This window comes from Mustela putorius, unplaced genomic scaffold, assembly GCF_011764305.1.
Source record: "Mustela putorius furo isolate JIRA1106 unplaced genomic scaffold, ASM1176430v1.1 tig00003858_pilon_pilon_pilon, whole genome shotgun sequence".
Taxonomy (NCBI): domain Eukaryota; kingdom Metazoa; phylum Chordata; class Mammalia; order Carnivora; family Mustelidae; genus Mustela; species Mustela putorius.
Window position 1 is genome coordinate 14,595,484 of NW_025422010.1, and position 19,693 is coordinate 14,615,176.

Below are 19,693 nucleotides of genomic sequence, written 5' to 3' on the forward strand. Positions count from 1 at the left end.
CATCCCTCAGTTAGCAGCGATGGACTGTTTAGGGGGAATTTATCCTTTCTACCCTCCCACCAATAATGACATAATCGTGGAAGATTCTACAAAGGACTTTAGAGGTTACCTTGTCACATTTGCTTATTTTATGAATGATGAAACTGAGACCAAAGAATACTCACATGACTTTTCCAAGGTCACATATCTTGTTATTAACAAAGCTAAGACTGCAATGAATGCCTCCGGTTCCTTTGCACGATACCACATTGCCTCCATTTCAAGTCAATGAAGGTTATGCCAAGCAATATATCAGTATTCTTATAGTCCCAACAGTGTATCATCTTTTCAGTTGGTCACTGTATCATGAGGGTTGGATTTCTAGAAAAGTCTCTTGAAAATGTTTAAAAGTTCTGAAGCAAAATCACTTCTGCTAACCTTGGGGCAAAATTGAGCATTCAAATAGGCAGGATAAAGGATTACTGAAGACCAGTGGTAGTTTTCTCACTATATTCTCTACCAAAGAGCAAATCAATACCACATCCTTTTAAGGATTTCAGAGTCACCCTAGATCATTTTAGTTCCAAGAAAAGAATTGCTTTAAATTTAGTTTTTCCCATTATTTATTCTAAAATATAGGGAAGGAAAAAAGAAACTCTAATTCAAAACAATTCATTCATTCAGAAAAAAAAAATTGTTGATTATCTGGTATGTGCCAGATACAATTCTAGGCTCTGGGGTATAACAGGGAACAAGACAACTCCCTGAACTCATTTCATTGAGGAGATGACAAATAAATAACTTAATTTCAAATACAGATAACTGATTTTGAAAAAAAGAAAGCAGAGTAAGGGATAGAGCATGATGAGAAAGGAACAAAGAACTCTTTTAGATTCTTTGATAGACTAGGCAGAGAGTGATCAAGAAGGCTTTTTTGAGGAAGTGGTATTTGAGTACAGACCAGAATGAGATTATGAGTCATTAAATAACACTCAATTAAAATGAAACAGTTTATAACAATGAAGATTTAAGGATTTTGTGTAGCATAATAAATCTATTTACCTCACAAAGAATTAGAAAAGTATCTGATCCCAAACTGTCTTCAAAATAAAGTCTTTTATAAGTAGATCGATGATCTTAGTTAACAAGTCAGTGAAGTATTAAAGTAGCATATTTATCAAATAATCCAAAGACATATTTGATTTAGAGAATCCTCTGGACTACAATGCTTCATTCCTAATTTCCTCCATATCGCTTCTTCAGTTCCACTCATAACAGGTAAGTAGTTTGTTGACTGATAAATAAGACTGCCAGATGCCTGGCTCAAAGTTCCCATCTATTCTTGCTGTGCTGTGAATGGGTCTCTCTGTTGGGTCTGCAGTGTGAAGCAGGAACAGAAAACTGGCAGCGGGTGAACACAGAGCTCCCTGTGAAGTCGCCTCGCTTTGCTCTGTTCGACCTGGCTGAAGGGAAATCCTACCGTTTCCGTGTCCGCTGTTCTAACTCAGCAGGAGTTGGTGAGCCCTCAGAGGCAACGGAAGTGACGGTGGTAGGGGACAAACTTGGTGAGTAGAGAGTTTGGTTGAACAAAACTGATTTGAATTCAATTCAAGAAAAAAAAAAATCCCCAAAGCAAGAATCTCATTAGAATGTACCCATCCAGAAATAGAAGTTGTGGCATCCTTCTTTCACATTATAAATTTAATTGATGACTATACCTGACTGATACATTTTAAAAATTATTATTATGAGCTATGAAATTATGAAAAGTAAACTTCTCCAGGAGTTTCAACAATATTGCTAATGTATTTTTTTTCTGGAGTATTTTCATTATGCCCCCAAAATAACATATTAATTTTTTAAATTTTCTGCTTTAACAAATATAAAATAAAACAACTGTGTTTGATATGATTACTTATATAAAATTTATATATGTATGTGTGTATGTTCATATGTGATAAGATCAAATTTTTTGAAACCACCCTGAGTTTGATCATTATTTTCCTCCTTTGTCAGATATCCCCAAGCCCCCAGGCAAAATCATCCCAAGCAGAAATACAGACACATCAGTGGTAGTTTCGTGGGAGGAATCCAAAGATGCTAAAGAGTTGGTCGGCTACTACATAGAGTCAAGCATTGTTGGCTCGGGCAAGTGGGAGCCTTGCAACAACAACCCTGTGAAGGGCCCACGGTAACCGCAATGTTGGGGTAGAGGGGTGCTGTGGGGAGCCTTTTGACTCTAGAGCAGGGAGGCTATGAAGAGGAAATGCACAGCAAATGAATCATTGAACATTACATCTAAAACTAATGATGTACTATACATTGGTTAACTGAACATAATAAAAAATAAAAATAAGAAATTAATTTTTAATTTAAAATAAAATTATGATCCCCCCCCCCGAAAAAAAGAGAGAAAATGCAGCCATGGACCCATAGAGCAGCACAAATATCTAATAGAGGGAGTTTGTTTTTTTTTAAACATTATACTTTAGAGGCACCTGGGTGGCTCAGTCGTTAAGCATTTGCCTTCAGCTCAGGTCATGATCCCAGCATCCTGGGATCTGCGGTAGGCCTGCTTCTCCCTCTCCCTCTCCACTGGCTTGTATTCCTTCCCTGTCTCGCTGTCTTTCTCTCTCTGTCAAATAAATAAATATAATCTTAAAAATAAATATATCTTAAATCTATATTTAAAAATATAATCTTAAAATAAAAAAATAAAACATTATACTTTAAATACCCAAATGAATTTAAAATTGAACATAATCTACTGCCATATATTTGGGAAAAAAAAGCCTACTTATGATCTTGAACACTTAGAAACACTAATGCCAGCTATGATGAATTCATTTTATGGTATTTTTCTGATTCTTTTTCTTCATACCATTTGTCCTTTTTACCCCTCTGTTCTGGTCTTTAATATTTGGTGTGATACTAAATTTCAAGGATCTAGTAGACTCTAGCTGACATAAAGTACCCAGGCATTTTATTTATTTAATTATTTTTTAAAGAGAAGGGTGTGGTATAGGTGCAGGGGGAGAGGGAGACAGAGAATCATAAGCAGGGTTCAGTCTCAAAAACCCTGAGATCATGACCTGAGCTGGAATCAGGAGTTGGATGCATAACCTATTGAGCCACCTAGGCTCCCTTCCCCTAAGCATTTTAAGTGAACAGGAAAGAACTATCAGCATTTTACAAATTCTGAACATGGTTAAACTCAGTGCTAAGGACACAGTAACACCAACAGAGGGGCATTCAGAATACTTTGCAACTTCTTTATATCTGTTTCTAATCTGAAGAGAGTTATTTTTTCTTGCTTTCAAATATTTTATCAATCAGCTTTGCCGGTTGATGATGAATTCTGACCTGCAACCAAACTCTGAGACTCCTTTGATTTACAACTAATCTGAGAGGAGAATTCCACCCCCAAAATTGCCAAATAGGATTGCTATTTTCTGGCATGACCACATCAAACTCCAAGGACCCCCATAGGATGAGTTGTTTCTTTTGTAGAACAGGAGAATAGAGGCAAATCAATGAATGGGAGAAAGCAAGAGATTCATTTAGCCCATTTGTTCATTTCACTTTTTCTGTGCATTCCCAGCCTTTTCCTGGGACCATATAGAAATATTTATAGAGGGTTAGGCAGGGTCTGCCTTTCCACAAACAGATAAGAACTTCTCAAGGACAGACACCATTTTTTATTCATCTTTGTGTCCACAATACCTAGCTCAGTGTCTGGAACACTGAAGTGCTCAATAAATATTTGCTGAACTGAGCTGACCTGAAGGATTGGCCTAATTTATGACTGCCTTCATTAAATAGTCCAACATTACTAATGGTGATAGAGTCATTAGCAGACCTGTTATTTCCTCTGGTTATAGTCTTCAGGATGGATTAAAATGTTAGAGTGATTCATGGAATAGCTACTTATAGCCATAATAGCTATTAAGGAGTAAGGTTGTTTTATGTGTAAAACTGCCCATGAATTCACACCTCATTACAGGATCCTTAGATCTAAATGGTAATCTATATTTCATCTTATTTTCAGATTCTAGTGTAATTTCTCAAGTAATTATACCTCCCTGGAATGCAGGGAAGCAGGGACTACTAGGCCTCTATAACAAGGAGCAGCCAATGCCTTACAGTCACAAGTATATACCTGAAATAGCCTTTAATAATATTAGTACCACCTATTACTAAATGCCTCTTATATGCCAGGCCCTGAAATAGGCACTTTAAATACCTTTTCTGGCCAATCTTACACAAAAATTATTATGGAGGCATTATTATATCCATTTTACTGATGTACACACCAAAGGCTCAGAAAAGGAAAAAGCCAGGACTCTGCATTGTTTGATGGAGGGAGTTTAGAAAATTGCCCTAAGTAGCTTCCTTCTTGTCTAATGCATAAACGTTACCTGATCTCTGTCCCTCTGCTTCCTCCTTTTAGAAAACAAATGGTTTTTATAAAGCCAGATCATTCAGTTAAGCTAAAACCATCTTGTCTAATTTCCCCCTCCTTTCCTTTTAGATTTACTTGCCATGGATTGGCGACTGGTCAGAGTTATATCTTCCGGGTTAGAGCAGTGAATGCAGCTGGACTTAGCGAATATTCACAGGATTCAGAAGCGATTGAAGTTAAAGCTGCTATTGGTAAGTTCCTTATGCATAACTTGGTAGATAAAAATGGATTTTTTAATAAGTTATAAAGGAAGATACCATCCTCTCCGGTAATTTTCTAAAGCTTCTAGTACTGCTTGATGATTCCATCCCCAGGTGATCATTTTCTCTGACTCCAGGCGACAGCTAACCTTCTGTAGCCGTCATTTTACAGATCTTCACCACTTATCCAGATTCTGTGTGCACCCATAGCCTTGTCATCTTCACAAGTCTGAGTTTCCTTAGATATTTCCCACTGTGTGAAACTCCATTCTAACTTCGTTCTCATGCTGGGAATGTGGAGGGCCATCCGGTTCCTTGAAGCGGTATATCACCCATAACACGGATTATTTTGTACCTAAAAGCCATTTCACCTGCGACAAAGCCTGGCTTGTTTTCACTAACTACACATTAACATGCTCTTTATAAACTCCTCTAAATTTTGTGCAAGACACATGTGGTTGCTTAATCATATGCTACATCTCTGCTCACAAAGTAACCCGCAGAATAAAACTGGTAATAAAGTAATTGTATGCATGTACATAATGTGCCTCCCAATCTTCGATAAAGTAGGGAAGGGACGCAGGTAGTTCAGAGCACCAAAAATGAAGTCTGTGATAGAGTAACCCATATTTGAAGGGAAAGTTATTTCATACCAATTATCTTCAGTTAGCATGCTGTATTACTTTTTAATAGTCTCTATAATATGAATAATAGTGAACTTTTTGTTTTTTTGAGGTTGGGAGGTACAGGCCATTAATTATTCAATAATGTACGTAATTCTGTTATAAAATCAGGATCTTTAATGTAAGTCTTGTGTACTTTATGATCTTTTCCTCCCCTCAGTCTGTTGAATAATAAGCCTTAATTTCTTTCAAAAAACGTCAGAGGTTTGCTTTTTTTCTTAAATATACTTGGGTTCTGCAGATCAAAATGGTTCCTGTTCTGTTCAAGGTTTTCTGTTTTCATTTCTTCTTTTCCCAGAATATGGAAGTTGAGCTGTTTCCTTGGTGTAAATTATGAGAAACGTATCCATATTTCTTGCCAGCCTGAGTGATTTCTGTTAAACTAAGATTACTTTTGTTCTGCATATGGTCCTGTTTTTCCCTTTGTTCTGTTAAGTAAGAGCAATTTGTACTGTGTCTGGGCTTAAAGTGTTTCTGTTGTTATCTGGCGATTGTAGGGGGAGGAGTGTCTCCAGATGTGTGGCCTGAACTGAATGATACACCTGGTGGACTAACAGACTCCAGGGGAGGCATGCATGGAGCCTCCCAGCCAACCTTTAAGAAAGATGCTTTGCTTGGTAGCAAACTTAACAAACCTTCACTACCCAGTAGTGCTCACAACTTGGGCCAAACAGAAGTGAGTAAAGTAAGTGAAACAGTTCAGGAAGAGCTTACCCCATCACCACAGAAGGCAGATATTAAGGGGAAAAGTAAGTCTGACCCTCTGAAAAAGAAGAAGGACATAGGTGAGAGTCGAAAAACTACAACTGTTCCATCTGTCTCCATCAGTGTCCTCACCTCATTGTCTAGATCACATTCTTCCATCTGTGTTTACTTTCATCTATGTTTATTCTTCATTCGACATGTTTTCAGCTATCCATTTGCAATACTTTTGTCTAGTGAATTGTAAAAGTAATTTTATATGAGTTTGGCTTTTGTATTTACTTCACTGTGCTTAATGACAATAGAGTATTTAAAGTATTTTGGTTATAGAGTCCTTTTTGGTTTCCCTGGCAGACACAACTCTGGCCTTATTTTGCTAAGAAAAGCAGAACTGAGAGCTGGAAGAATTTGACAATCACAGCCTATATAGGGTCCTTTGAAATATTCATGTTTAGTACAGGTATAGGAAAAGTATTTTACAAAGAAATCCCATTTCTTCAGGATCATAGTTATTAACTTCTGTTGTTCATCTTCAGGTTTTCAAGTTATCCTTCATATTTAACTCAAATAAATATGAGTAACATTATCTCTTTGAAGTGACATGAAGAGTTTAACAGGGTATCATAATCACATAAAGCTAAATTCTGTGCTGTATGAATCACATTCCCAGAACTGATTTATTTAAGACTATTTAGCAGCAAGCTCAGAATTTTCTTATTATGATATTTGGTACTTGTGGCTTTTATATTTTAGATGACAGTATTTTCTTATCAAATAAAAATGAAATGATAAGCATATACTGATACTCCACCCCAGCTTCTATCACTTCCATTTTTTTAAAACTTTATTGTCCCCTCAGCTCAAGATGAGATATTCATTTGAGAGTTGATGTTTAATATTGCTCTGTAATAGGAAGAGTGAGAGAGAGAGAGAGAGAAGAAGTTGTTTTTTATATATATATATATAAAGAATGAAGGAGGTTTGTGAGGGGGAAAGAGAAACAAATGTATTTCATTTTTTAAATCTTTATTCTTCTAAGACTCTTCTGAATAAAAATAGTTCTTTTTTCCCCTGTAATCCAAATAAATATTCAGAAAATTCTATGATGTTATTGCATATCTAGATGGGTTTCTTTCCACCATCTGACCCTCTCTTTCTTTATCAAAAACTATAATTTAGTAGTTGGGCAAAAAGTTGATCAGAAGCCATATAAATGAAGAGAGACTTTTAAAACATCCTCCAAATGTTTTTCTGGTTAAGAACTAATAAACACAGTGACAGCTATGTAGTATTTTGTACTACATGAATAATAGTCCAACATCAGGTTAAAAATAATGCAGCAAAAGGTATTATATACTAAAAGAAAAATATCATATGGCAGATTGTGCCCGTTTTTGTTTTTTATTTTAAAGATGGCATTTAGCTGAGCTCCAAATAAGATTTTTTTCTGTGTGTAGATAGAACTTGTTTAGTCATAAAGTCTCACAAGGGTATGTATGCCTGAATGGTGAAATGCTAACCATTTGGAAATAATATGGAAATTCTCCGTAAGTACATTGAGACAGAAGTTGATATACATATTTTCTTCAAGGAGCAAATAAAAACAAAACCATGTAAAGAAATGAAATATATATCTAGGGAAAAATATTTCTTCTTATGGGGAACAGAACCATTTTTTAGAATATTGCACCATTTTACTTTTAGTATTTCAAAAATTATTCTTCTGTGGAAGTAGGGGGGCAGTTCTTTTTTGTCTTTGGAATAATAATTACAGTACACTTTTCACTGTTTTTTTTTTTTTCCTCATACACCAAACTGGGTGCCAAGTTATGGATCTGTCTCACATTTTAGTTTTATACTGCACGACCCTAGTGCCCTCCCATGTGGCACAAATGAAACAAGCTTAATGTGCTTAAAATCATAAATGCATTTCTGTCTACTCATTTGCTACTCATATTGCAACAGCTGCACCCTCTCCACCCTGTGACATCACTTGTCTTGAAAGTTTTCGTGACTCGATGGTTCTTGGATGGAAGCAACCAGATAAGACTGGAGGGGCTGAAATTACTGGCTATTACGTGAACTATCGTGAGGTAATTGATGGAGTACCAGGAAGATGGAGAGAAGCCAACATCAAAGCTGTCAGTGATGAGGCATATAAGGTAAATGACCTTCTGTAGTGTGGTGTCATATATATGATGACATGTTCACTTGCACATACATGCACACCCACACCCACACTCAGCGCCTTGTAAATGATTCATGTCATTTCTCCAGTGTCCATTGTCTACGTGACTTTTGTCGGAAATATACCAAGGTAAATAGAAGTAATCTGACTGATCAGGAAGGATTGGTATTTTCTGATTCATACATATAAACATAATAACTTCCTAGAATATTTACTATAAAATGTTTACTTGTGGTAAAAGTAAAAGTTTATTTCAAAACTTACAAAATTTCTCTAATCAATATGCTGCTAGCATCAAGGGTCCCAGGATCCAAATGACTGCATTTTTAACTTTCAGTGTTCAAATCATAAAGAATAATGGCATGAGTCTGACGCCCAGCCTCAGCTCACCACTTGTGAGGTATCCCCCACCATAGTGTCATCACGAAGGAGTAGTCCACATGTGTCTACCCACAATTTCTTTTCTTCACTGCTTTGTCCATCTCAGAGTACTTGAAGGGTCTCACTGTTGCCATAACTACGGCTCCCCTCTTTGGAGTGTTGTCAGCTAGAGGAAAGTCACCTCCCTTTATACTTCCAGAACCCCATCCTGTGAGGACAAGAGCAGGGTAAGGCTGGGTGAATGAAGCTTTCCCAAACTCAATGCCATAGTTCTTAAATTTAATGCTTAAAATTTATGAAATATCACAAACATACTGAACACATAAAAATAAAACAAGAATACATAAAACAAAATTGTATTTTTAAGATTATTCCATGTCGGTGTGTAGCTATGACTTCCTTATTGTATGATATTCTGTTGTATGAGGGTCTCATAATACACTTTTCCATTCAGTTATTGATTGATGTTTGGGCATTTTCACATTGATAGCTATACCAAACAGTGTACCTATGAACATTTCTGTACATGTCTGCTGGCACATATATGCACTAGTTTCTCTAGGTTATTACCTAGAAGTAGAATTGCTGGGCCAGAGAATCTGTTTATCTTCAATTTTAGTAGATTGGAGTATGAGAACTCCCAATTGTTGCACATCCCTTTAACACTTGGTATCACACATTTTCAGTTTTGACAATCTGGGTGTCAAATGAGTCTGAATATCTTTTGCTATATATACATACTCCATTTTGAAATCTCCATTTATAACATGCCTGTACAAAGTTTTTGCCCATTTTTCTAAAAGATTTTCTTACTGACTTGTGAAGTTCTTTATATATTCTGAGCTTAAAACCCTTGGTAGCTGTGGAAGTTGTGTCTATCTTTCTTGCTCATTGGATAGTATTTTCTTCTCTTTATGGTAACAACACTAATTTTAATACCAAACTCATGATTCCCAGACTTAACGACATTTGCCATGCCACTAGTGATTGCTCTGCCCCCCCCCCTTTTCTTAAAGAGATGCCTTTACCATCCAAAGTCGTGGGGATATTGTACTAGATTTTCTTCTATAAGCTCTGGTTTGCCACTCACATTAAAGTCATTACTTTACCTATAAATTTTGTGTGTGATGTAAAGGTCAACATTCATTTTCCCCCTGTAGGAACACCCAGTTGTCCCATCTGTTGAAAAGTTTGTCCTTTTTCTGCTATTGGGCTAGGCTATCTGTATCATGTATTAAGTTTCTTTGAGGTACTTGTCTGCTTCTGTGTTTTCTGTTTTGTTCCACTGCTCTGTTTGTCTACCACTGGACCAATACCACATTAATTTAATCATTACCATTTCATAGCACATTTGGTAACTGGTAGATCAAGTTATCTCAGTTTATTTTTTTTTATTCCATGGCTATTTTTATCCCTTTGTATTTTGATATAAATTGTATAATTAGATTACCATGTTCTACCAAAAAATAAGACAAGCAAGAGCAAACACAATAAAAAAAATTATACTAAAACTTTTGAGAATTCTGATTGGGATTGCATTGAATCCATAAATAAATTGAGCAGTAAATAACATCTTTAAAATATTAAATATTCTAATATATGAACATGATATTTCTCTCCATTTATTTTGGTCTTTAAAGTTTCTCAATAAAGCTTTATAATTCTCTATAGAAGTTTTGCACATCATTTATTATTTTTTGTAGGTATTACATATTTTCAGGGTTTAAATAGTGTGTTTTTTTTTTTAAGATTTTATTTATTTGGCAGACAGAGATCACAAGTAGGCAGAGAGAGGGGGGGAAGCAGGCTCCCCACTGAGCAGAGAGCCCGATGTGGAGCTCAATCTCAGGATCCTGAAATTATGACCAAGCCCAAGGCAGAGACTTAACCCACTGAGCCACCCAGGTGCCCCTAAATAGTATGTTTTTATATCATTTTGTTATTGCTGGGATAGAGAAATATACATCATTTTTATATAGGTTTTTGCTAAATTTTCTTATTGTTTCTATAAGTTACCTATGAGCTCTTTTTGATTCTGTGTAAATCATCATATCATCTATAAAAGACAGTTAACTTCTTCATTTCCAAATTTTATATTTTTTGCTTCATTTTTTTAACTTTCTGCTTAAAATCTTTGATAAAATATTGATAGATGTGGTGGTCCTGGTCATTCTTGATTTGATTTTTGTCTTAAAGGAAAGCATTTCACCATTTTACCATTAAGTATTATATTTCCTATCAGTGTTTGATAGACAGCTGAAGTAAGTTTCCTTCTGTTCCTAGTTAAGAAATAGTTAAAATGAAAAAAAAAGAATTAGTTAAAATGATGAAATCTTTTTTTCTGAATCTATTGAGATGGTTACATGATTTTTTCCCTTTAGTTTTAATGTGGTATATTCCAGTAACTATCTAATGTTGAAATAACCTTGCCTTCCAGCCATAAATCTAAGCTAGACATTATGTATACTCTGTCTATATATAACTGGATTTTTTTTGTTTAATGTTGTTTAGTATTTTTGCTTCTATGTTTATGAATGAAATTACCCTGAGACTAGAGTTAATTTGGTATAAATACCTGACAAGGACAGTACTGGAAAGGAAAATTGAAGGGTAATCTTACTTTACTGAGATATAATTAACATATCATAAAATTCACCCAATTAAAATGTTGCTTTATATATTTTGAAGGGGTGTTATTAGATGCATACAAAGTGACTTTCTATATTACTAACAATATATTTCCCTTCAATCTATATTATCTGTTATTAATATAAATTTATCAATTTTCTTTTGGTTGGTGTTTGCATGGTATATAATTTTTTTCCTTTGACTTTCTATCTATCTTTAACTTTATGCTTTATATATGTTTCTTTTTTCTTTTTAAATTTTTTTTAAGATTTTATTTATTTATTTGACAGAGATCACAAGTAGGCAGAGAGGCAGGCAGAGAGAGAGGGGGAAGCAGGCTCCCTGCTGAGCAGAGAGCCCCATGCGGGGCTCGATCCCAGGACCCTGAGATCATGACCCGAGCTGAAGGCAGAGGCCCAACCCACTAAACCACCCAGGCACCCCTATATGTTTCTTAAAAATAATATAGAGTTGGATATTTTTCTACCTGAGAGTCTTTGTCATTTAACTAGAGCATTTAATGTTTTTATTACTTTTTTTGAAAAACCAATCATCTTTATTTTGTACTTTCTATTTGTCCTGCCTGTTCTGTTTCAGTTTCTATCCTAACCTGACTACTTTGGAATAGTTATTTTTTTTCCTTCAGCCATCCCCTTTTCCCTCTACACTACCTTGAAAGGTATAGACTCTGGGTTTCTGTGTTTGTTTTTGGTGGTTACTGCAGAAATTACAGTGAGCAAATTAGCAGTCTGAATTTATTCTACTGTTTTACTCTTGTCTGAGAAAAATAGGGCCTCAGAATACCTAAGCCATTTATTCTATTCCCATTGTATGTTTCTGTATGTGTGCTTTTAAGTCAATTTTTAATTCAAAAGTATTGTTGTTATTGTTTTCTAGTCAGTAATTATTTAGATTTGTCTAGATTACATTAGTTTCTCTCCCCTCTCCTCTTGAAACTCTAACATGTATTTGACATTTTCATTCTGTCTTCCACGTCTTTTAATCACTCTGCTCTCTTTGATCCTTGTATCTTTTTGAACTGTGGTCTGTGTAATTTCTTATAACTTTCCATTAGTTTACAAATTTGCTCTTCTTTTGCATCTGATTTCTTGTTAAACACATCCACTATTTTTCTCTGATTGTATTTTTCCCTTTTTAAGGTTACATTTTATAAAGTATTTTATAGTTTGCTATCTCCTGCAGATATTTTATTTAATTTATTTTTTTAGATTCCAAGTTTTTATTTAAATTCTACTTAGTTAACATATACCATAATATTAGTTTCAGGATTAGTCCTACAGATATTTTAAGTTTGTATTTTATATTTAAAACATAGTAAGCATAGCTATTTTTCTAATCTCTTGATGATTCTATTATCTAATATCTTTGCAGGTCTGTATCTGTTATCATTAGCTTTGTAGCCTGGCTCATGATGTCTTATTTCCTATGTTTGGTTATCCTTGATTGTGGGCTGCTCATTGTCATTAAAATATTTTCATGAATAATTTGAGCTATAGGATGAAGGCATCTTACTCTGTAGAGGATTTGTATTTGCTTCTGCAAGGTGCCTGGGGATACCACCTGTTCAGTTTTTTTTTTTTTCTTAAATACAAGGCTTTAATTTTTTGGACAATCAAGCAATATGAATTTGAACTGTATAAAGGCAGGTTTATTTCTAACTCAACTTTACTCCCAAAGAGTAAAGACCTTTTAGGGTTCCATCTTAACTGTAGAGGGCTCTCTTTTATTATCCCCTTTTTAAGGTTGGCTCTAGGCTTTGATTTCTGTGTTCTTCTGCTTGATAAACAAAACGAAAGGTCAAATTTTTCTTTATTGGCCACTATCCCCAAGGTAAAATCCACTTTTTTTTTTTTTGGTTCTGTATTTCCCTTTATTCTGTCCCGATAATTCTGTAACATTGTGACACTAATTTGATGCTTTTGAAAAGATTTTTAAAAGATATTTTTATCTAGTATTTTGAATTTTTTAGCAAGACAATCTCTATAGCCTAGTTCACCATTGCCAGAAATAGAAGTCCCATGCTACAATATTTCACCTAAGCCTAGAATGACCAACTTTTCCCATTTACCTAGGACTCTCCTAGTTTCAACACTACAACTGCCTATATCCTTAAACTAGGACCCAGGAAAACTAGAATGTTTAGTCATACTAATGGAGGCCCAAAACAGACTTGGTACCTGAATAAAGTACTTTTAGATCCAAGTTATCTACATGATGGTTTCTTCTTATTTAAAAAGATCTTCCCTTCTTAAAAGGAATGTGTGTGCATGTATGTATGAATCAAAAATAGAGTTTGTATTATTCTGTTACCATAACATGTAGCAGTTATATTCACCTTATACCCTAAATAACTGGCATGACAAGACCTCTTTCAGATGAACTTATGACTTCATGATCAAATCAGGTGTAGACTAGATCATAGATACATACTTGTTTTGCCTTGTTTTAAGTCATACAGTAGGTAAGCTTTGTTAACTCAGCTGGTTACATCAATGCCTCCATGTATTGAGCATTTTTAAAAAAGATTTTATTTACTTATTTGAGAGAGAGAGAGTGTGCACACATGAGCGGGGAGGGGCAGAGGGAGAAGGACAAGCAGACTCCCCTGAGCACAGAGCCTGGAACAGGGCTTGATCCCAGGACCCTGAAATCAAGAGTTGGGCAGTTAAGTGACTGAGCCACGTAGGCACCCCCAATTATTAAGCATTTTTAAGCTCAAAGGATTGTGTATAGTCCATAGATTTTTTTCACACTAATATAGTCCATCATTTCTATTTTGCAAATGTTTTCACATTCATTATTTTATCACATATATTTACCATAACTGAATTTCTTCTGAGGGATATAGAAAACATTAAGTCACTCAATAAGGAGCAAAAAATGACAAGATTTTGAATATTTTGATTCCTAGCTTAGAATTTTTGTAATTTTCATCTATATAAGCCTTAATTTTCTGTTAATTTATTATATTACAGTGTCCATGAGTCAGGAGTGTAGACTTGGCTTAGATGGATTTTCTGCATGAGGTCTCACAAAGATGTCAGCTGGGCTCATTCTCCTCTGGAGCTGGGTTCCTCCTCCAAGCTGATACACTTATTGGCAGAATTCAGTTCTTTCAGCTGTAAGTCTGGGGCCCTCTGCTTCTAGAGGCTGCCCTTCTCCAACTGTGTGTGGCTAGGCCATTCACAACCTGGCATTTGCTTCTTCAAGGCCATCAAGACAGTGCTCTCATTGTGAAAGTCCCAGACCCCATTTTGAGAGTTTTCATCTGATTAAATCAGGCCTACCCAGGATAATCTCCCTTTTGATAAACTCAAAAATCCTCTGATTAGGGACTTTAATTACATCTGTAATATCCCCTCTCCTTTTCCATATGATGGAACTACAATCACAGGACTGATATTCCAAAACCTTTGCCATAAATTCTTGGTTGGAAGCAGGTCACAGGCTTCACCCACACTGAAGGGGAGTAGATTACAAAAGGGTATGACTCATTGAGGGTCACTTCAGGGTGTATCCAACACAGTGGGTAAGTAAAAAAAAAATGTTGAACAACTTAAATAAATGAACCTGAATCAACATCCACTATCTGAGATATTGTCATGTTGCAGATTAGCAACTTGAAGGAAAACATGGTGTATCAGTTCCAAGTGGCAGCCATGAACATCGCCGGATTGGGAGAGCCCTCAGCAGTAAGTGCATGCTTCAAATGTGAAGAGTGGACCATTGCTGTTCCAGGTAAACCATGAAAACCATTGGAGTTTCTTCTAAAAGAACCTCCAACTTGGAAGTAAATTTAAGTACCTTATAGATAGTTCTAAGAGAAAAGCATTCTCTTGGCCCCTTATGTTTACCTGAGGTATTTTTATAATCCTACTAAATAAAAATACCAATATAAATAATAAATATAAATACCAACATAAAATGACTATAATTTCTTGTGCTTGTATTCCCAGTAAATCATAGTTATACCTCTGCTTGGAATAAGACTAACCCGAAGCACAAAATCCAAGTTCCACATGATCATTTAAAAGGAATTCTGAGTTTTGTCTGTGCTTCTTAAAGACCATCAAAGGGCATCTAATTCGTATCCACAACAAAATGTCTCAAAAACTTCTTCCTGTACTCCCTAATTCTTATGTATTCTCATGCCATTTATCATCCTCCCCCAAATATCTCTCTCCAAGCTCAGCCAATGTGGCTCCTCTTCCTTGTTGTCTCTCTCCTCCCTTGCTGCTAGCTCTTTGTTATATTATGCAGGTGTACTTCACAACCCTGCCCAGGACTTAAGTACTGGACTTGCTCCACCTATTTCCCTCACTTCCTTCTCCAGTCCTTCTGCTCTCTCTGCACTTTTGTCTCAACTCTGCATCACAATAAAGTTCCTCAACCTGGCTGGAAATATTCTCCTTTGCAGGTTGCCACAGTGAATGGCTGACTGAACAGGGAAGAAAACGGGGAGAATGGTAGAAACACCTACCTGTGCTTTTAAAAACATATACAGCAACAACACTGAAGAAATTAAAAAATTGAATGCAAAGAAATTTACTAAGCCTCTTAAGTTTTAAACAACAACATTAAAGTCTTTGGTGGGTGATTTTATTTTGCTTCCAGTGGTACCAATTTCACAGACCCAATGAGTGCCACAGGATGACTTGATTCTCTCACTTGGATTTAATATTCAACATACACAAGGCCATACTGGAGTATACTGGGTAGATCCAGCCCTGTCTCTGATGCCACCCCCTTTCTCTACTTGAAACCCTAGTGCCCTTGAAGAACCATCATTTTTGCCTTTGCTTAGAGAGCTTCTGTTCACATCACTTCTCTGTCAAGTGTGAACAAAAAGCTTACAAGAGAAACCCAAGAGCAGTTCAAGCACTCACTCAGCTTCAGTAAATATATGAGGCAAATATGCTGCCTTTCCATGTACCTTCTTTTTTTTTTTTTTTAAGATTTTATTTATTTGACAGAGAGAGATCACAAGTAGGCAGAGGCAGGCAGAGAGAGAGAGGAGGAAGCAGGCTCCCTGCTGAGCAGGGATCCTGATGCGGGACTCAATCCCAGGACCCTGAGATCATGACCTGAGCCTACGGCAGAGGCTTAACCCACTGAGCCACCCAGGCGCCCCTCCATGTACCTTCTTTAAGCCAGTTGGTATTTCTTAAGCTCTTTCTCTCACCTACACAAAAGTGGATCTGTTTTTAAATTCTTGCAATTCCTGAATCAAGTTAAAATATGAGTAACTAGAAACTAAGAAATTCTGAGCAGACCTGTGGAAGACGTTTCAACTGAAAGAGATTTAGTTAGCAAAAGAGATTGCAGGATGAGTGCTATCTGTTTGGATGCCTCACAGGATTCTGAGGATGGCACAAGAAAATGATTTAAAAGTCCTTTGTAAAACAGAACATGAAATGTTATTATAAGGCATTGATGTTATTATTTAAATATATTACCATGTTATTTAAACCTCTTACCTTGTTGGAAGGCAGGGATGACACACTAAGCCAAGGGACAGGGCCCCATAAATATTGAGCTATCAATTTGCAAAACGCCAAAGCATAGCATGATAGAGGCTGTGTTTGTAGCTGGCTTTTAGGGCACTGTAAGTTAGTTCAGGGGATTTTGATTGGTTGGTTAGAAATCAGTTTTTTTTTAAAAAAAAAAAGGTCAGGAAAAAAGAAAATAAATATATCACTTACATAGCAGCTGGTGGGCATGGAAGGATGTGGGGGGTCGCTTATAGTTTAGATTCCCAAGAGTGCAAAGAGCACATAGGCAGGGAGGACATTTGACTTTCTTCCTGAACAGATTGGTCAAGTTACTTGGCTTCTCTGAGTTTTCTGTTGTCTTAAGGATGAATGAGATAAATAAATATAAAATATCTAGCAATGTTTGGGTCTCATAAAATACCTAGCAATGTTTAACTGAGACCCATAGGCTTGATTGTATTTGTTTTGGTGAAAGTTCTTTGTAAACTGTAATTATAGTTTTTTACTCGTAGATGGAATATATGCTTTATGGGAAAGATTTCCCTCCAGAAGAGATCTAGTTTATAACATATTCCTTTTTCCTGTAGAAGAAATATTACTATCTATATTCATATGCCATCAAATAGAGTTGCTTTCTTCATCCTAATTTGAAAGTTAGGGGAAGTTTCAGATTTCTATCCAAAAATAATCTGAAACTGAATTGACAACCAAATTAAACTGTTTTTGATAAAAGATGAGGACTAGAAGCCCAAGGACCCCTTGAAAGCAAGTTTTCATACACCTTCTGAATTAACTCTAACTGCCTTGCCCATAAAAGGACTTAGTAGGTTGATGTAGAGCCATTGAGGAAACTTGATACAAAATGACCACAAAATACCTATTTCTACACAAATAGTAGATTTCACGAAAGAACACTGGATTCAGCTTTAAGACTTCAGATATGGCTCTAGATTTACACATATTTGCATTTTGACATGTATGTCATAATTCTTATATTTTGGTCTCCGTTTCTCTCTTTTTCAGGACCCCCACACAATGTCAAATATAGTGAAGTCAGGAAAACCTCCCTGGTTCTGCAATGGAAGCCTCCTATCCACTCGGGAAGGACTCCCGTCACGGGTTACTTTGTGGACTTGAAGGAGGCCCATGCCAAAGATGACCAGTGGCGAGGACTCAATAAGGCAGCTATTAAGAACACATACCTGAGGGTAAGACAGTGCTCATATTTTGAGAAACATTTTTTTTAAAAAGAAGAAATGGTACCCTAATACTATTAACTCTAAAGTTAGCAAGATAAAACACATTTCTGTTGTGGTCTGTTTCCTATATTGGGCTCCTGGTAAGATTCCATTTGACAGTGGTTGGGATTGGGCAAAGTTTCTGATGCTTAAAGCAATTTGGTTATATTTAACCTGAATCCCTTAATATAGCTTTGGCAAACATCTACAAGCTCCCTCGTCTATCTTCTTTTCCTCCTTTCCTCCAACTGTCCACCTTACATTTTGGTTACTCACAGTTTTAGAAAGGTGACTTTCTCATTTCTTCCTCTGATTGATTGACTGATTGATTGATTGATTTTAGAGGATGGTTTTTGATTTAAGGGTGCTGTTTTCATAGCATTCATGCCAGCAAGGCTTTACCTGCTGATTCCTTTGAGTCATGCACTGTCTTACTTCATGGGCTCTCCCATGCTTGTGCTCATATGAGCTCTCAGAGGCTAGTGGAATGGGTTCACTCAACTCTTGACCTAATCCTCACCCTTATCCATATCTTTGGCTTCCAGATTGCTCTAAAGTGTTCTAACTGAACAAATTCCTAACTTATCTGCCAGTGACTGTTCTGCTAAAGCCAGTGAATCTCACTTGTAACAAATGGATATCTCAAAAGAATGTTTTCTCCTATGTCAGGAGTGACACCTGGAGACCCTGAATTCACACTAGGGCTTCAGAAGCTGTGGGGAATATGATTCTGACTCATTACTTAGAAAGAAGTGTGGCTTCACCACAGTCATACAGAAAACAGCACACTGCATTTAGTTTGCAGCCCTACCTGTTGCCAGAATAAGCCACTGCCTAGAGGGTGGGCCTTGGAAGATTCTCAGAGTATGCATGCTCTACAAGTTCTCTCCCATTGACCTGCCACTGTGGACTAAAGTCCATACTGTCTGTCAGCTTCTCTCCAGGATTGAGGTATTTACTGTCCCCATAAAAAAATATAAATATATCCTCCAAGAGAGATGACCTTGAAACACACCATTAACTCATCTTAGCATATGCCAGTGAGCTCCCTAACCTCTTCTAAAACCTTGAGGAGGTGGGAAAGGTTGCATTTCATGGGGGAAAGAAAAAGGAGAAGGAAGGTCAGGAACTTAGCATGCTATTTGGTTATTAAAATGAGTCAGGAGGCCTGTAGATTTAAAGAAACCCCCAAAGAACATTTAAAAAAATCAGATACATCTGATGGTGATGGTGTATATTTATGGCCAGAATAATTTCCAAATCTTCAACTTGATGCAGCAAAGGATCCCAAGAGCTGAGGTTGGGCTTGACTCAGGGTAAACAAAACAAGGATAAGAAGCTAAGCAGAGGGGACCAACAGCCTAGAAAATACGGGTGGGAAGAAAAAAATGATAGAGTTTAAACATATCAAAGAATGGTTAAGTTCACTCATTTGAAGAAAGAAAAAGAAGAAAGGTGAATATAGAAGAGAGGGAGAGAGATTGACACTGAGATTGAATGTGCCCCACAAACCAGGAGGTTAATTTTCTGTAAGGAAATTATCTCAGAGTTTGTCCACAGTTTTTAAAGTGAAAATAGACTTACTGATTTTTCTGATTATAAAACAGACACATGCCTATGATGAAAAATTCAAACAATATAGGAATAAAGAAGTAGAGATGTCCTATAATCTTCATACCCATTGTGATATAGATTCGCTCTCCTGGATGTTTTATATTC

At 36.3% G+C, this 19,693-nt stretch overlaps 1 protein-coding gene across 8 annotated transcripts in view; it reads left to right on the forward strand.

Moving 5' to 3' along the window:
* The window catches only part of MYOM1 (myomesin 1), a 159,867-nt gene that overhangs the window by 97,015 nt on the left and 43,159 nt on the right, over positions 1-19,693 (forward strand). For 7 of the 8 annotated variants that reach the window (XM_045065410.1, XM_013051430.2, XM_013051431.2 and 4 more), the window contains 6 exons: positions 1,361-1,544; positions 1,996-2,170; positions 4,511-4,632; positions 7,992-8,188; positions 14,856-14,982; positions 17,760-17,944. In XM_045065410.1, coding sequence (XP_044921345.1) covers positions 1,361-1,544; positions 1,996-2,170; positions 4,511-4,632; positions 7,992-8,188; positions 14,856-14,982; positions 17,760-17,944 — 990 coding nt within the window. Of the gene's footprint in view, positions 1-1,360; positions 1,545-1,995; positions 2,171-4,510; positions 4,633-5,821; positions 6,110-7,991; positions 8,189-14,855; positions 14,983-17,759; positions 17,945-19,693 lie in introns of all 8 variants that reach the window. The other variant, XM_004742784.3, reaches the window with a different exon arrangement.